General features: G+C 47.2%; 1 protein-coding gene and 1 non-coding gene across 2 annotated transcripts in view; one reads left to right on the forward strand and one right to left on the reverse strand.

Annotated features, from left to right (window-relative positions):
• The window catches only part of NLRC3 (NLR family CARD domain containing 3), a 32,471-nt gene that overhangs the window by 13,054 nt on the left and 2,485 nt on the right, over positions 1-16,932 (reverse strand). Inside the window, exons 2-7 of the mRNA XM_012743850.3 lie at positions 7,754-7,894; positions 6,906-6,967; positions 6,451-6,652; positions 4,604-6,353; positions 3,558-3,644; positions 250-333 (exon numbers count right to left, since the gene is read on the reverse strand). Coding sequence (XP_012599304.1) covers positions 250-333; positions 3,558-3,644; positions 4,604-6,353; positions 6,451-6,628 — 2,099 coding nt within the window. The 5' untranslated portion in view covers positions 6,629-6,652; positions 6,906-6,967; positions 7,754-7,894. The remainder of the gene's footprint in view (positions 1-249; positions 334-3,557; positions 3,645-4,603; positions 6,354-6,450; positions 6,653-6,905; positions 6,968-7,753; positions 7,895-16,932) is intronic.
• On the forward strand, positions 13,698-13,816 carry LOC142862527 (5S ribosomal RNA). Its single transcript, XR_012913610.1, has one exon. It is a non-coding gene; the product is annotated as a 5S ribosomal RNA (ribosomal RNA).

Genomic DNA, 16,932 nt, shown 5'->3' on the forward strand with positions numbered 1-16,932 from the left:
TCCTTCCAACCCCCAGGGGAGCATGTGGGCAGGGGGTGGCCTCCCTGTGTCCTCCTCCTACAGGAGCCCAAAGACCTTGGAACCAGCTCCAGATGAAATCAGGGTATCATGTCCAGGGGCTGAATCTGGAGAATCATGGAAGGATAGATAAGACCCCAGTCATGTCAGAGGAGGGGAGGGGACTTCCCAGGATGGCTCACAACTCTCCTGGTCCCAATGGCAAAGTTTGGCTTTTGGTGTCCTACTTACTCCAGAGAGGTCAGACTTCTGTTGACCAGGAGGGATCTCGCCAGAGCTTTGGCCCCTTTGTTACTGATCTGGTTCTCAGCCAAGCTGCCCAAGGCAAGGGAGAGGACAGGTCATTTCAGGCATATAAATCTTATCATGTCTTCCTCAACTCTATGCCCATGATTAAACAGGCCTGACACAGGTGGAGATGAGGCGGCTTCAGGAACAGGATGCCAGACAAAAGAAAGCCCCTGGCAGACAGGGCAGGGCAGGGCAGGGCCAGAGTGGGCGGACAGACCCTCACTGTGGCGAAGGGTGCTAGGGAAAAGTTTGGCCAGAATCCAGCACAGCAGCTTCTACACCAATACCACAGCAGACAGCATGGACGATTACAGAAGTCTGCCGTAGGGATGCCAGCCAGTGTGCGCTGGTAAAGTGATCTCAAGAAAAAACAAAGGACAAAACAACTGATTGCAGTATTTGCCTATTTCTATGGTGGTGTAAATACTCTCCCCGTGGCCAATTTCAACCATCCTCAGCTTGCAGACCTCCTAAAAATGTAACAGTCAGCTCTCATGACCTGGTACAAACTAGTTCCAGCACACCACTCATCCTAGCCTCTACTCTGGTGCAAAATGGCAAGTGGTAGGGTCATTACAGACTAATTAAAAAAAAAAACAAAACTGTACATCTGTTTCTGCCTTGAATGGGTGATGCCAGGAATTTGCTGGTGGATCAACTTAATGTTGCTTGATGTCTCAGAAATGGTAGCTGTTGAGGTTCTTGACAGAGGTTCTTTTGTAGGCATTTAGCCCGTGGGATAGAGTTATTTAATTTATTCAATTACAATTACAATTCTCAGGCTCGTTTCTCAGAAACAGTTCTCAATTCTCGTTCCAAGGGCTCCTAGGGACTCTCAGAAAAGGGCCAGAGACCAACACGAGGATGAGGGGAATGAACTGGCTGGGCTTTGTCCTCCGGAAAGGCTGCGTCTCCCTGGTTTGCAAACTGTTCACCAAAATAAAGTCTCTCTTCTCCAAATTCCTATTCAGAGAACTTTTGTTCACACCATTCATCCAAGCCATTTTCTATATCAATGTTCTGAAATTCTAAAGAGGCTTTGTTCCCTCCAGTACTTGATAATATTTTATAAATATTATTTAATGAGAAGCCATGCGTGTTTTCTCAAGGGTGCCTTGGACATTTCAGACAGGGAGATGGCATTGAGAACTGAGAGAACAGAGAGAGGTAAAGAAGGGCCTGTGGCCACAGGGGAAATTTTTGGCTTTGTTTGAGATAGTTTCTGAGCACTTCCTAGCTTCTTTTAAGCAAAACTAAAAGTTGACTATTTTTGTCATGTGCTGAAAATGCTGGAGGCTCCCATAAAGGAAAAAATATTAATAATGAACTGTCATTATCGTTTTTTCTTTGAAAGGAGTTACATTTGTATCTTCTGCTAACAAGTCTAAAGTGATCCTAATGTTATAATGACTGGCCCCTACCCAGTGCTCCCTCGTGCCTGGCCTTTACAACCACTGTAAGAGGTAACTGCACTGAAGGATTAACCTTGCACAAAGAAAGGTTTGGACCTTGCCCCTGGCTCCTAAGTGGGACTGTCTAAGCCCTTAGAATGTCCTGGATGATAAGAATGTCTTTGTTCACCTGGGGGCCTTGGGCCATGCTGCACAGTTTATCTCACGGTGTGATTTTTGGTAGGGGTCTGGGGCCAGGAGCATCAGCTTGCCCTCTGGAGGCGCTGTCAACTGAGGCCAGCCATGCAACTGGCCTCAGATATGTCTTTGTGACCAAACCCCCACTAACAAATCCCAGACACCAAGGCTCGGATGAGCTTCACTGGTTGGCAGTATGTCCTGTGTGCTGTCACACATTGTTGCTGGGAGGACTGAGTGCTACTGTCTGTAGGACTCCCCTGGGAGGGGACAACCGGCAGCACGCTCACACCTGATCTCTCCTGGTCCCGGCTCCTTGTGCCTTTTTCTTTTCCTGATTTTAATCTGTGTCCTTTCAGGGTAATGAATCATAACCATGAGTATAATGGCATTTCTGAGTTCTGAGACCTTCTAGCAAATCGTCAACCCCGAGGGTGGTCACAGGGACCCCCAAACTCACAGGTAGAGACCCTTATAACCCCATTCTCACTGCAGGTGACTTGCTCAAGGTCACACAGAGCCCATAGCCCTAACCACTATCCTCAGTGACTGGCTCTTGTTCCTGACTCAGTCTGGGTTGTTGGTGACTGAGATGACAATGGTTTCAGAACCGGGAGGCTGTGTGAGGACGAGAAGTGACTCCCTGGGTCTGCTCTCCACACTCGCCTCCCTTGGCCCCCAGCAGCCACCCTCAGAACGACACGTCGACCCAGCTACAAACCAGCGCGCTACATCCAGAAATGTTACTCCAGGAGAGATCGCGTAAGGGCATAGGTCAGCGTGTGAACTTTTGTCTAAGTACAACATTAAGGATGTTGTTTTTAAGTGATAAATTATTTAAACTAATTTAGAAGTAAATGGTAATTAAATTTTTTTTTTTTTTTTTTTTAGACAGAGTCTCACTTTGTTGCCCAGGCTAGAGTGAGTGCCGTGGCGTCAGCCTAGCTCACAGCAACCTCAAACTCCTGGGCTCAAGCGATCCTGCTGCCTCAGCCTCCCGAGTAGCTGGGACTACAGGCATGCGCCACCATGCCCGGCTAATTTTTTTCTATATATATATTAGTTGGCCAATTAATTTCTTTCTATTTATAGTAGAGACGGGGTCTCACTCTTGCTCAGGTTGGTTTCGAACTCCTGAACTCAAATGATCTGCCCACCTCAGCCTCCCAGAGAGCTAGGTAAATTTTTTAAATCAAAATTTTAATCTGAGGTTCTTGACAGTTTTCTTTTCTTTTTTTTTTTTTAGCTTTGGGATCATTTCCAAAACAGTTTTAATTTTAATTAATTTTAATTCAAATTAAAAATTTGAATTGAAAATGCAGTCCTGTGCCCAGAATGTTGTTTGACAGCAGACGTTGAGATGAGCTTAGAGATGCTCATGCTGGGGCTGTGTCAGCACACATGGTGCTGGAGAGATGCCACCGTGTCCACAACAGCATCCGGTCATTTCCCTCTTCTTACAGATGAGCTACCTGAGCCCCTGGCACTTCCCAGAATGGGCAGAAGCAAGCAGGCTGTATCCTGAGCCTACCCGATTCAAAGCTACCTCTCCTTCAAGCTGCCACTGGCTAGGTGAGCAGAGAGGGAGGAGGATGGGGAGGGGGCCCCACACCCCTCAAGACAGGTGGGCACCCTGGGGGGCTCTGAGGCCAGCATTACCTGATCTTCTGAATGCGACAGTCCTTCCCGCTCAGCACGCTGCCCAGCAAGTCCATCACGGGGTCCTGGAACTGGTTGGCATCCAGCCTGGCAACGGGGAGCAGTGACAGTGAGTGTGGTCCTGCCACCCACAGGCAGGCAGAGAGGCCCTGCCCTGGGGCTGGCATCCGCAGCAGAGTCACCCTCCGCCTCTCTCCAGCCCACCCCAGCACCCTCGCTGCAGCTCAGGGATCACTCAGCATGCCCGTGTGCTTGGACCCATTCTCCCAGAGGGGGTGGGAGGCGGGATGCCCGTGAGCCCTGTGGTTCCTGTCCAGAGGCATCTTTTCTGCTGTCTGTTGTCCCAGCCACCTGCACGCCATGTGCCTCTGGAGAGCCCTCCTGCTTCTGAGGGCCCCCAAGCTGCTCTGAGTCCTGAGGCCCCTTGCTCGGCCCATGTCCCGGCCTGCCAGCGAGCCGAGGTGCAGGGCCGTGGATGGAGGATGGCTGAGGGCAGAGTTGGCTTCCGTCAGTCGGGATGGGTCGGGGTGTTAGGAATTGGATTGTGTCCCCCAAACAGGTATGTTGAAGTCCTGACCCCCAGGGCCTCAAACATGTGGCCTTAATTGGAAAGAGGGTCGTTGCAGCTGTAATTCTTTAAGATGAATAGAGTGGGAATAGAGCGGACCTGCAATCTGGTGTGACGGTGTCCTTTTAAGAGAGGACAGTTCTGTCTGAAGACAGACACTCACGGGGATGAGACGGCACACACGTGCCACAGAGGCAGGGAATGGAGCAGTGCTGCTACAGCACCAGAGCTAGAGGCAAGGAAAGACTGACCCCTGAAGCTTTCAGAGGGAGTGCAGCCCTGCCGACACCTTCACCTCAGACTTCCGGCCTCCACGAATGTGAGAGAACAAATTGTTGTTGTTTGAAGCCACTGAATTTGTGATCCTTTGTTACAGCAGCCCCAGCAGACAGACAGAGAGGGGCATGGTGAAGGGGGGAACATCCAGGTCCTTCTCTCTCCTCTGCCCCCCGCATCCCCCCAACCCGCCGGCACCCACCTGAGGCTCTGGCAGTACAGCAGCTGGGGCAGCAGGCTCTGGAGGACACCCTGGCTGAGGCACAGGGACAGGTTGGCCTCCTGGGCACAGGCATCAGACACTTGCAGGAGGTAGGCCACGGTGGCCCGGTGCAAAGGGCCGGTCAGCCGGGCCAGGGCCCCGCGCTCCATGGCCTCCTCCATGCTGCAGGCCAGCTCCGTGTGTCGCAGCTCGTGCAGGCAGTGCAGGACGTTGACCGCCCGGGCACAGACCACGGCGTCGGGGCGCAGGCAGCCCTGAAGCAGCTCAGCCGCCTGGGCCCGGTAGCCCTGGTGCTCGCCTGGGGCCAGCAGGGAGCCAGCTAGCAGGGCGTTGACCCTCGGAGACAAGAGGCCCGAGAGGAAGCGCAAGAACACGTCCAGCCTCCCGTCCTCAGCATGCATGGCCCGCTGGGCTGCGCTCCTGAAATGCGTGAGGAAGCCCAGCCTGGGCCAGGACACGCCGCTCTCGGTGAAGAGGTCGAAGATAGCCTTCTTGGATGCGCCATAGTAATACACGGCCGCCACAAACTCCTGCAGGGACAGGTGTGTGAAGCAGTAGGCGGCTGAGGAGGCCAGCGTCTCCTCCCGCTGCAGGAAGCAGCTGCACGGGGCCCCCTGCAGCAGAGCGAGGTCCACACCCAACGCCTTCATGTCCTGCTCGTAAAACACGTACTTCTTCTTGACCAGCCCGTGGAAGGCCAGCCGGCCCAGCGTCCCCACCATCTTGCGGCAACCATGGGCCACCTGCTCAATCCGAGGGCTCGCCTTGCCCTTCTCCTGCCCCTCCCTGCTAAAGGCCATCCTCAGGTACCAGGAGTATAGCTCACACAGGGTCCTGGGAGGCCACAGCTCTGCGTCCTGGGCCCCCGGCCTGTTGCGGCACAAGTAGCCCAGCACTGACCCCGCTAGCCTGCAGAAAGCTGGGACGGTGCACATCAGGTACAGGGCCCTGTCGGCCCGCACCTGGCTCAGGACCCAGCCTGAGAGGGTCTGGTCCTCAGGAAACATCTGCTCCAAACACAGGCTGATCTCATCCTCGTTAAAGCCCCGGATCTCAGTCATCCGGTCCACCAGGCCCCCAGGGATCTGGCCAGCTGCAGTGGGACGGGAGGTGATCCAGATGGAAACTTCCGGGAAGAGGTTGCCACGGATGATGTTGGTGATCAGGTGGTCCACCTGGATCTCCCTCCTGGGGTCTGTGCAGGCCACAGTGTTGGAGAAGTCCAGAGGCGTCTTACACTCGTCCAAGCCGTCCAGGATCAGGAGGACCCTGGCGGGGGCTGCCAGCACCAAGCTGGGCTCCCCGACGTGTGGGAAGGCGGAGCGGATGAGCCTGTCCGCACACAGCTTCTCGTGGGTGTTGAGATCCCGGAAGGTCAAAGGCAGCACAAGGGAGAAGTCCTTGCCGACCTGCCCTCGGGCCCAGAGGCGGACAAAGTGCCTCACCAGGGTGGTCTTGCCCATGCCAGCCACCCCGATGGTGACAGAGACTCGGGGTGGGATGGACACCCGGGAGAGAGGCAGGAAGAGCCTGTCCAGGGCGATGGCCCTGGCAGGGCGCCAGCGCCCGCGGGTGGCCTCCACCTGTGTGAAGTCGTGCTCCCTCAGCTGCAGGTCGGTGAGGCCCTCCACCAGCAGGAGGGTGGGAAGCCTGGGCGAGGCACTGCCCGGCTCCCGGCCGCCTCCTGCCCTGCTCAGCAGGGCCTCTCGGTGCCTCTGTATCCTCAAGTCTGCAGGACAGAGGCCAGAGGGGAGGACGGGGTCAGGGAAGGGTGGAAGGAAGAGGCCCCGGGTAGACCCCTCTGTGGCCTCCCAAGCCGGTCCTACCGTTGTGGTGGGGCCCCAACGGGGAGTCCGGTGTCCTGTCAGGGGCCTGCAGGGCCTGGGAGCCCTGACCGCCCTTCCCGGCCAGCAGGTCCACGAGGGCTTTCACCTGCTCGGCTGGGGAGCCGGTGCCATGGCCCTGGCCAGCCTCCCCGCCTGTCCGCACTTCCTGCTTCCTCATGGAGTCTGGGATTGCCGCTAGGAGCTGTGAAGAGAGGGCCCGACTCTGCTGTCTGCCACCAACACTCAGTGGCCTGGGATGGGTGAGTGAACCCCTAGGAATGGGGCCGGGGAGCCTTCCCTTCCACCTTCCCCAGCTTGCAGGTGGCCCACTGGCCTGGCCTCCGAGAAGGGGCCGGAAGGGCCATTTGTTCCCAGATGGCGAAACAGTCACAAGGAGGCAAGGGCCAAGTGAATAGTAACTGGGGCTCTGGGCTCACCCTGGCCCTGTCACTTACCAGCTGGGTGACCCTGGGCAGGTTGTGTCACCAGTCTGCGCCCTGGTGTCCTCATTTGTGATCTGGAAATGGTGATGAGGTTACAAGTAGATTAGCTCAAAAGGAGGGAGGAACAAAAGAAGCCAGTCTGGGAGACTATATCGCACAATTCCCACTAACATTCTGGAAAAGGTGAAAGTATGGAGACATAGAGCCAGTAACGAGGTCAAGGGTGGGGTAGAGGGGCTGGGGGTGGCGACAGAGCATCCTTAGGGTAGTGACACTGCTCTTAGGGTAGTAACCACTGCTAACGGTGGGTAGGCATCATTGTGTGTTTGTCCAAACCCACAGCATGTACAGCACCCAGAGTGACCCTGAGTGTAAACCATGGGCTTTGGGTGATAGTGAAGTGTCACTATAGGTTTCTTGATTATAACAAATGCACCACTCGGTGGGGGATGTTGATAGTGGTGGAGTTTGGAGGGGGCACAGGCAGAGGGTATAAGGGAAATCTCTGTACTTTCCCATCAACTTTTCTGTAATTCTAAAACTTCTCTGAAAAGTAAAGTTTATGAAACAGAAAAGACGAGTTGGGGGAGCGGAGGGGAAGCTACTTCTCAGAGCAGCTGCACTGCTGCTTCTCTTACTGTTTTCCTGGGGTCTCCCAGGAGTGCAGGGGCTCCCGGCCCACGGGCGGCGCTGTTTGTGCTGGGGACGGTGGCGCAGACGCTAAGAGGCCAAGCCACGCTCCAGGCCCACCCGTTCACGTTCCTTTGGCTCCTTGTTGCCAAGGCTGGTCATCCCCCTCTGCGACCCTCCTGTCGCCAAGGTGGACACGGAGGACCCCACGTGCACCCCCACCTCCTCACCGGGTGTGCAGGCCACAGCAGCCTGTCCAGAAGGGCCCCAGGATTCGGGTGGGGGCCGGCCATGTGTCGTCCACGGTTCTGGGAGAGAAAACACGATGTGTAGCCAGGAGAGATCACGGCCCACTGTTGCTGATGGCAGCCCTGCATTCAAAAATGACCCCAGATGTTGTCACTGCACAGAGAAGCAGGTCAGATGCATACTGTCCAGCCCTTCAGTGCTCTGGTTCTCAGTGTTTAGCTTAAGAAAAGTTCACTGGCTACAGCCCCAAGGATTCATCAGACTCCCTGACCCTGGATTTGCATTGGGGATCCTGGAATCTTAACTCAAGTTGAACCTTTTTTTTTTTCTGAGACATGGTCTTGGTCTGTTGCCCAGGCTGGAGTGCAGTGGTGCCATCACAGCTCACTGCAACCTTGAACTCTTGGGCTCAAGCCATCCTCCTGCCTCAGCCTCCCAGGTAGCTAGGGACTATAGGCACGTGCTACCATGTTTGGCTAATTTTTAAATTTATTTTTGAGACAGGGTCTTGCTATGTTGCCCAGGCTGGGCTTAAACTCCTGGCTTCAAACAATCCTCCCACCTTGGCCCCTCAAAGTGCTAGGATCATAGGCATGAGCTACCACGTCCTGCCTAAGTGAACATTTTCACTTGGAAAATGGTAAAAGAAGCTTATCAATAAGTAAAATAGCATTTTCCAGCCATTTGGTTCATAGTAGTGTTGAAGAGGTAGGGAGAGCAATGAAGTCAAAGTAGATGGTATCCAAACTAGTGGAGTTAATCTGGGAACGTTAGCACCAGGCCGGGGCAAGGCCACTCTTGATATACTGCTTTGGAGTCCTTGGCTCTTCTCACTCCATTGTTTTTCTAAATGTCAAACCCAGTGGAAAAGAGATTGGATTTTGATTAAAGTTACATTATGTGTATGGATTCATGTGGGTAATTGGAGGTCTTTATTTATTTCATTTTATTTTCAATAAAATAAAGACTGGTCTTGAACTCCTGGCTTCAAGCAACCCTCCTGTCTCAGCCTCCCAAAGAGCTGGGGTTACAGACGTGAGCCACCACGTCGCCCAGGTCTTTCTTTACATCCTTTGGTAAAACTTTATATTCTGTCTCCTCTAGATCTTGCTAATTTTTTATTTGTATATAGGTATGTTTTTTTTTTTGAGACAGATTCTCACTCTGTTGCTAGGGCTAGAGTGAGTGGCGTGGCATCAGCCTAGCTCACAGCAACCTCAAACTCCTGTGCTCAAACGATCCTCCTGCCTCAGCCTCCAGAGTAGCTGAGACTACAGGCATGCACCACCGTGCCTGGCTCATTTTTTATATATATTTTTAGTTGTCCAGCTAATTTCTTTCTATTTTTAGTAGAGACGGGGCCTTTTTTAGGCTTGTCTCAAACTCCTGAGCTCAAATGATCCACCTACCTCAGCCTCCCAGAGTGCTAGGATTACAGGCAGGAGCCACAGCGTCCAGCCTGTATCTAGGTATTTTTAAAATAGTTTCTGTTGTTATTAAGAATATTGTTGTTTGGCTGGGCATGGTGGCTCCCGCCTGTAATCCTAGCACTCTGGGAGGCCGAGGTGGGAGGATTGCTTGAGCTCAGGAGTTCGAGACCAGCCTGAGGAAGAGTGAGACCCCATCTCTACTATAAATAGAAAGAAATTAGCCAAAACAACTAAAAATACAAAAAATTATCCAGGCATGGTGGTGCATGCCTGTAGTCCCAGCTACTTGGGAGGCTGAGGCAGGAGTTCACTTGAGCCCAGGAGTTTGAGGTTGCTATGAGCTATGCTGATGCTATGGCACTCTAGCCAAGGCAAGAGAGTGAGACTTTGTCTTAAAAAAAAAAAAAAAAAAAAAAAAACTTAGAAAACAAGAAAATCAATAAAAACAAGAATATTGGCCAGGCACAGTGGCTCACGCCTAGCACTCTGGGAGGTTGAGGCAGACAGCTTGCTCAAGGTCAGGAGTTCAAAACCAGCCTGAGCAAGAGCGAGACCCCGTCTCTACTAAAAATAGAAAGAAATTAGCTGGACAACTAAAAATATATAGAAAAAAACTTAGCCGGGCATGGTGGCACATGCCTGTAATCCCAGCTACTCGGGAGGCTGAGGTAGAAGAATTGCTTGAGCTCAGGAGTTTGAGGTTGCTGTGAGCTAGGATGACGCCACCGCACTCTAGTCCAGGCAACAGAATGAGACTCTGTCTCAAAAAAAAAAAAAAAAAAAATAGAATATTGTTGGTATAAAGGAAGGTGATTAATTTTGTGTATTTCATCATACATCTCATCAACATATTAAATATTCACTTTGGTTCTCATTTTGTAGTTAGTTTTCTTCAGGCTTTCAGACTGCTTCTGTGAGAATAATTTTATCTCTTCATTTCTAAAATCAGAGCTCTTATTGTAAACAATTTTACTACGTTAGCTAGGCCTGCCCCTTCCCTGGAGAATGCAGTCGTATCACGCATTCCTGTCTTATACCAGATTGTGCTGGAATGGTTCTAGCCCAAATTGTTAGGTGTGATGTTTGTCAGCAGACCGATTTCTAGTTTGTTTTTTTCTCTACTTCTTTTCCATTACCATTCAAATAACATATAATATTTATTGAAGGTATACTTTGTTTTGGATATTCTGTTAAGCACTATATTTAAATCATTTAATTTACTTCTCCTAACAACTCTCAATACCACTCTTTCTCCCATTTTAGAGATGAGGGCACTAAGACTCAGAGAGGTGAGGTGACTTGCCCAGGGACGCACATCTGGGGAGAGACTGAGTTGGGATGGAAACCCAGACCTCACTGACGCCAGCGCTTATGCCGTGTCATCATCTACTGCCTCTTATAGTAGGTTTACACATTTTTTAAAAAATTAATAATGTCTGTTAAATTAGTAAATGGCTTTTTAGCATATACTAATGTAATCACATGATTTATTTCCATTCATTTATTCAACCAGCAACTATTTATTGAGGGGCAACAGGTCCACCACAGTGCGTTCTAGGCACGGGGGTGTGAAGGTGAAGAAGCTGACAGAATCCTTATCCCATGGGCGTGGGCATGGGAGTAGGGGATGATGATGATAAAGAGGAAAACAGGTAAACAAGCAAGGCAGGCTCAGCTGGTGATTAGTGCTGGGAACGAGATAAACCATGAGTGACAAAGGGGGCCGGCAGTCTAGGGGGAGGGGAGAGCTGATGATTTGGTCACGGTGGCCAGGGAAGACCTTTGTGAGAAAGCAATCTAGGAGCAGAAAAGGGTGAGAAGGAGTTAGTCAAGCAAAGAGCCAGGGGAGGAGCATTTCAGGCAGGGTAAACAGCAAGCGCAGATGCCCTGTGTGTTAGAGGAAAAGAAAAAGGCGAGAGTTGCCAGAGCACCTAGGCCTACCCTCGGGGTTGGCACATCTGGTCGTCGTCCTGAGGAGTTTGGATTTGTCCTAGGTGTGGTGGGAAGCCGTTGGAGGAGTGGCATGAGTGACATGTGTCGGATCTCTTTTTGATCTGTGAGCTACACTAACAGATTTTCTAATAGTAAGCCAACCTTGCATTCTAGAACACAGCCTTCCATTTATATTATAAATAGGGTATAGATATGAAACAGGGTGGGCTAACACGAGAGTAGATACATGAGTCAATAGAACAGGATATACAGTCCAGGAACAAATGCATATTTATATCATCTACACATAAAGCAGTTTGGCAATGTGACAAAAATAGCATTTCAAATTAGTGGAGATGGTGCTGGGGCCATTGACCAGCCTATGAAAAAATTTTTGACTTTACTTCACACACAAAATTTAATTTCATGTGGACTAAGTTAAAATTATAAATATAAAATCATAAAAACAATGAGAAAATATGAGAGAATATTTTTAAAGTCTTATTTGGGTAAGGCTTTTTAAAGCAAGATGCAAAATTCAGAAGAAATAAAAGGAGAAACCAATTTCCCTTAATTTAACTAAAATATTAAACAACTAGTTAACATTAAATAATTAAAATATTTATAAAAAATAATAGGTGCCATAAAGTTGAAAGACAAGGCATAAGCTAGGAGTCAACATTTGCAACATACATTAAAGAGCATTAATATCCTTAATATAGAGAGAATTCTTAGGGCCAGCTGCGGTGGCTCACGCCTGTAATCCTAGCACTCTGGGAGGCCCAGGCGGGAGGATTGCTCAAGGTCAGAAGTTCAAAACCAGCCTGAGCAAGAGCGAGACCACCCATCTCTACTAAAAAATAGAAATAAATTAATTGGCCAACTAGAAATATATAGAAAAACTTAGCCGGGCATGGTGGCACATGCCTGTAGTCCCAGCTACTCCAGAGGCTGAGGCAGAACGATTGCTTGAGCCCAGGAGTTTGAGGTTGCTGTGAGTTAGGCTGATGCCACAGCACTCTAGCCCACGTAACAGAGTGAGACTGTCTCAAAAAAAAAAAAAAAAAAAAAAGAATTCTTATAAATCAATAAGGAATAAATAACCAAATAGAATTATGGACACAAATAGAAATAGGAAAAAAGGCATAGATAATTCATAGAACTATAAATGATCAAGATATTGAAAAGATGCTCAATCTCACTAAGGATCAAGAGAAAAACAACTCTAGCCAGGGCCACAGGGGACAAAAGGGGACCAAAAAAGACAACTTTTTTTGTCTCAAAAAAAGATTTTTAAAAAAATAGAACAATGAGCTATCATTTTTCATCTTTCTAATTGGCAAATATTATTATATAAAAACAGACTGCACTGGTGAGAATGTAGCAGTAGTGGGAATCTTAATACATAGTTGGTGAAAGTATAAGTCAGTATAGCAATTTTGGATTATAATTTGCCATTACTTATTGCCATTAAATATCTTTTGTCCCAGAAATTTCACTTCTGGGAATTTATCCTAAAGAAATAACTGGATAAGTGCACAAAGATGTGACTATAAGGATGTTCATGGAAACATTGTTTATAACAGCCAGAAACTTAAGGAGCAAAACTAAATCTCTATCAAAGGGAAATGATAAATTATGGTCCAATTATATGGTAAAATACTATGTGATCAAAAAAATTGTAACATCAAACTATATGTCAAACTGGGAACATGTCCATGGTGGTGTTGGTGGTGTCTTGTGTTTTTTTTTGAGACAGGGTCTTGCTCTGTCTTCTGGGCTAAAGTGCCGTGACGTCATCATAGCTAACTGCAACCTCAAACTCCTGGTTTGAGGATCAAGAGATCCTCTTGCCTTAGCCTCCTGGGTAGCTGGGACTACAGGTATGTACCACCAAATCCCGCTACTTTTTCTATTTTTTAATGGAGACAGACTCTAACTCTTGCTCAAGCTGGTCTTGAACTGCTGGCCTCAGGCAACCCCCCTGGCTCAGCCTCCCAAAGTGCTAGGATTATAGGCATGAGCCACTGCACCTGCGCCACAGTGCATTTTTTGTCTTTTAAAATCATAAAGGTTTTAATCACTTTCTTTGAGGTATAATTTATATACAATAAAATGCACCTATTTTAAGTGTATAGTTATATGAGTTTCAACAAATTACATACTAATGTAACAACTACCACAATCAAGATATTGAACATTTCTTTCTCCAAAAATATGTTCCTTCATGCCCTTTGCAGTCTATCCCAACCACATCTCTCTGGCCTGGGGCCATTGGTCTACTTTTTTTCACTATAAATTAGTTTTGCCATTTCTATAATTTCATACAAATAGAGTAATACAACACTGTAATGTATTTTATGTGGAAAAAAAATCAAGATGCAGAAGAGAATTATGATAGGATATCATTTTTATCTAGCTATAGAAAAGGCCAGAAATATATGATACGGGAATTAAGGAATTGTTTCTTGTTTTGTGAATTTCAATTGCTTAAATTTTGCTAACAGGTATTGCTTCCCCCCCCCCATTTACATAGATTGCTTACAGAATTATAAAGGTAATAGTCTACAGCCATACCACCCTGAACTCGCCCAATCTCATATGATCTTGGAAGCTAAGCAGAGTTGGGCTTGGTTAGTACTTGGATGGGAGACCACCTGGGAATACTGGGTGCTGTAGACTTAAAAATTAAAAAAAGGGATGATAAAGATATAATATATGCTTATTAAAAATATTTAAAGAATACAAAAGTATGCAGTGAGCTATGATTGCACCATTGCACCCCACCCTGGGTGACAGAGCAAGACCCCGTCTCTAAAAAAAATAAAATAAAATCCTCAGGGGTAACCTCTGCTGGTTGATGGTTTATGTTTTTGTTTTTTTTAATTCAGATGCTAAATTTACAGCAAATAAAATAATAGAGGGTATCAAAATTGGGAAAGAAAAAACTGTCACTATTCACAGTTGACATGATTGTGTATATAGAAAGTCCTAAAGAATCTACAAACAATTATGACTAATATGTGAATTTTATACAAGTTAAAAAAAACAGCTATGTTTCTACTTACTAGCGAAAATCAAGTCAAAACTGAAATTTAAAATACCATTAAAATCAAATATCTAGTAATAAGTCTAGCAAAAAATTTGCAAGTCCTCTATACTGAAAATTAGAAAACATTACTGATGGAAATTAAAGAACACTGAAAGATGGACTGACCTACTTTAGGTTGATGGATTAGAAGGTTCAATATTATTCAGATGTCAGTTCTCACTAAATCGATCTCTAGATTCAATGACATCACAATCAAAATCTCAACAGGCTTTTTGAGCGGCTGGTGGAAATTGTCAAGCTGATTCTAAAACATGTAAAACATATATGGAAATGCAAAGGACCCTAGAATAGGCAAAACAGTTTTTTGGGGAGGAGACAGAATCTCACTCTGTTGCCCGGGCTAGAGTGTCATGGCTTCAGCCTAGCTCACAGCAACCTCAAACTCCTGGGCTCGAGCAATCTTATTGCCTCATCCTCCCAAGTAGCTGGGACTACAGGCATGTGCCACCATGCCCGGCTAATTTTTTCTACATATTTCTAGTTGGCCAATTAATTTCTTTCTGTTTTTAGTAGAGACGGGGTCTCACTCTTGCTCAGGCTGGTTTCAAACTCCTGACCTTGAGCGATCCTCCTGCCTAGGCCTCCCAGAGTGCTAGGATTATAGGTGTGAGCCACCACACCCAGCCTAAGCAAAACAATTTTAAAAAAAGAAGAATCAAGGTGGAAGACTCACACTAGACAATATCAAGACTTATTACAGAGCTGTAGGTATTGGCACAAGAGTAGACAAGTAGACCAATGCCATAGAATAGAGGGTCCCACACATGACTTATAAATGGCTCCACTGCCATTCATTGGGAAGGATGGTCTTTGCTATAAATTTTGCTGGGTAATAAGATAAGTAAAATGAACCCCTACCTCACACCATAAACAAAAATTTGAGTTGGATTACAGATCTAAATATGAATGTGAACACTATCAAGACTTTAGAAGAAAATACAGGAGAATATCTTTATGAACTTGGGCTAGATAAAACCTAAACACAAAAAGGACTAACCATAAAAGTAAAGAATTAGGATTCATTAAAATTAGGAATGTCTATTCTTTAAAAGGCAGCACTACGAGGATGAAAAAGAAAACCAGACTAGGATATATATATCCCAACCACATAAAAAGTATTTATATATATCCCAACCACATAAAAGTATTTGCAAATCAATAAAAAAAAGCTCAATTAAAAAACAAGACAAAAAATTTAATAGATACATCACCAAAAAGAGTATCAGTCATCAAAGGAATGCAAATTAAAATCACTTTGAAAACTGGTTGTAATAAAGCAAATGTGCATATTCTCTGTGACCCAGCAGTTCCCCTCCTGAGCAGACGTGTTTATGTCCACCAAAACGCAGGTACCAAAATGTTCCTAATAGTCTTATTCATAATGTCCAAAAAATGTAGAACCAATCAATGTTCATCAACAATAGTATGGGAAAAATTTTTTTATATGTTCATTTAATGAAATCCTACATAACAATGAAAAAGAGTAAATTACTGATGTGCTCAACAATATGGATGACTCTTGCAGACATAATGTTGAGTGAAAGGTTTGACATGGAAGAGAACACACTCTGTGGTTCCATTAATAGGGAGTTTAAATATCAGGCCAAACCAAGGCTGGTCCCAGTGGCTCACACCTATAATCCTAGCACTCTTAGAGGCCAAGGAGGGAGGGTCGCTTGAGCCCAGGAATTTGAGGTTGTAGTGAACTATAATGACACCTCTGCACTCTAACCCAGGTGACAGAGCAAGACCCTGTCTCAAAAAAAAAAAAAAAAAAAATCAGGTCAACCCAATCTGAAATGGTAGAAGCCAAAATAGTGGGAGCGGTTCTGATGGGGGGGGCGAGGCATGTAGGAGCCTTCTGGGGTGCTGGAAATTTCTATATATTGATCTGGCTGGTGGTTACACAGATGTATGTATACATATATAAAAAGCCATTGAGCTCACTTTACTATAGGTAAGTTGTACTTTCATTTTAAAAAATTCTAAACAATCTAAAAATCCAAACGTATGTAAGCCAGAATGAAGCAATACTACTGCCGGCCCGTCAGTGCCAGAAGCCAGGACACTGGGGGCCTCTGCCCTGCTCTGGGTGATGTCAGGGCGTGGCCCAGGGGTAGACACAGCCTGTTCTTAATGGACATCCAGGTGCACCCAGCAGGTGACACACCCTGCTGCTGCTGGGGGTGGGGCAGCGGCTGGAGGACGAGGGGCCATGTTGACGAAGGGCCCGGCTCCGTGCCTCTCAGCCCTGGCAGGGCATGATCTGGAGCATTATTTTTCCATCTAATTTTTTTGAATTGTGCTAAAATATACATAACATAAAATTTGCCATTTTAACCATTTTTGAGTGTCCAATTCAGTACAGTAACATTATTGGGTGACCATCACCACCATCCCTTTCCAGAACTTTCCTATCTTCCCAAACTGAAAGTCTATCCCCATCAACCACTCACGCACTCCCTATTCTCCCTCCCAGGCCGCAGCACCCCCTGCTGTGCTCCCGTTTCTGTGGATTCGACCTGTCCACGTGGCTCACGTAAGTGCTATCACACTGGATTTGTCCTTTTGTATCTGGCTTCTCTCACTTAGCATGCTGTCCTCGAGGTTCATCCATGTGGTGGCAGGTGTCAGAATTTCATTCCTTTTTGTGGGTGAATAATATTCCATTGCACGTGTCTACCCA

The sequence above is a fragment of the Microcebus murinus genome, chromosome 19 (genome assembly GCF_040939455.1).
Source record: "Microcebus murinus isolate Inina chromosome 19, M.murinus_Inina_mat1.0, whole genome shotgun sequence".
Lineage (NCBI taxonomy): Eukaryota > Metazoa > Chordata > Mammalia > Primates > Cheirogaleidae > Microcebus > Microcebus murinus.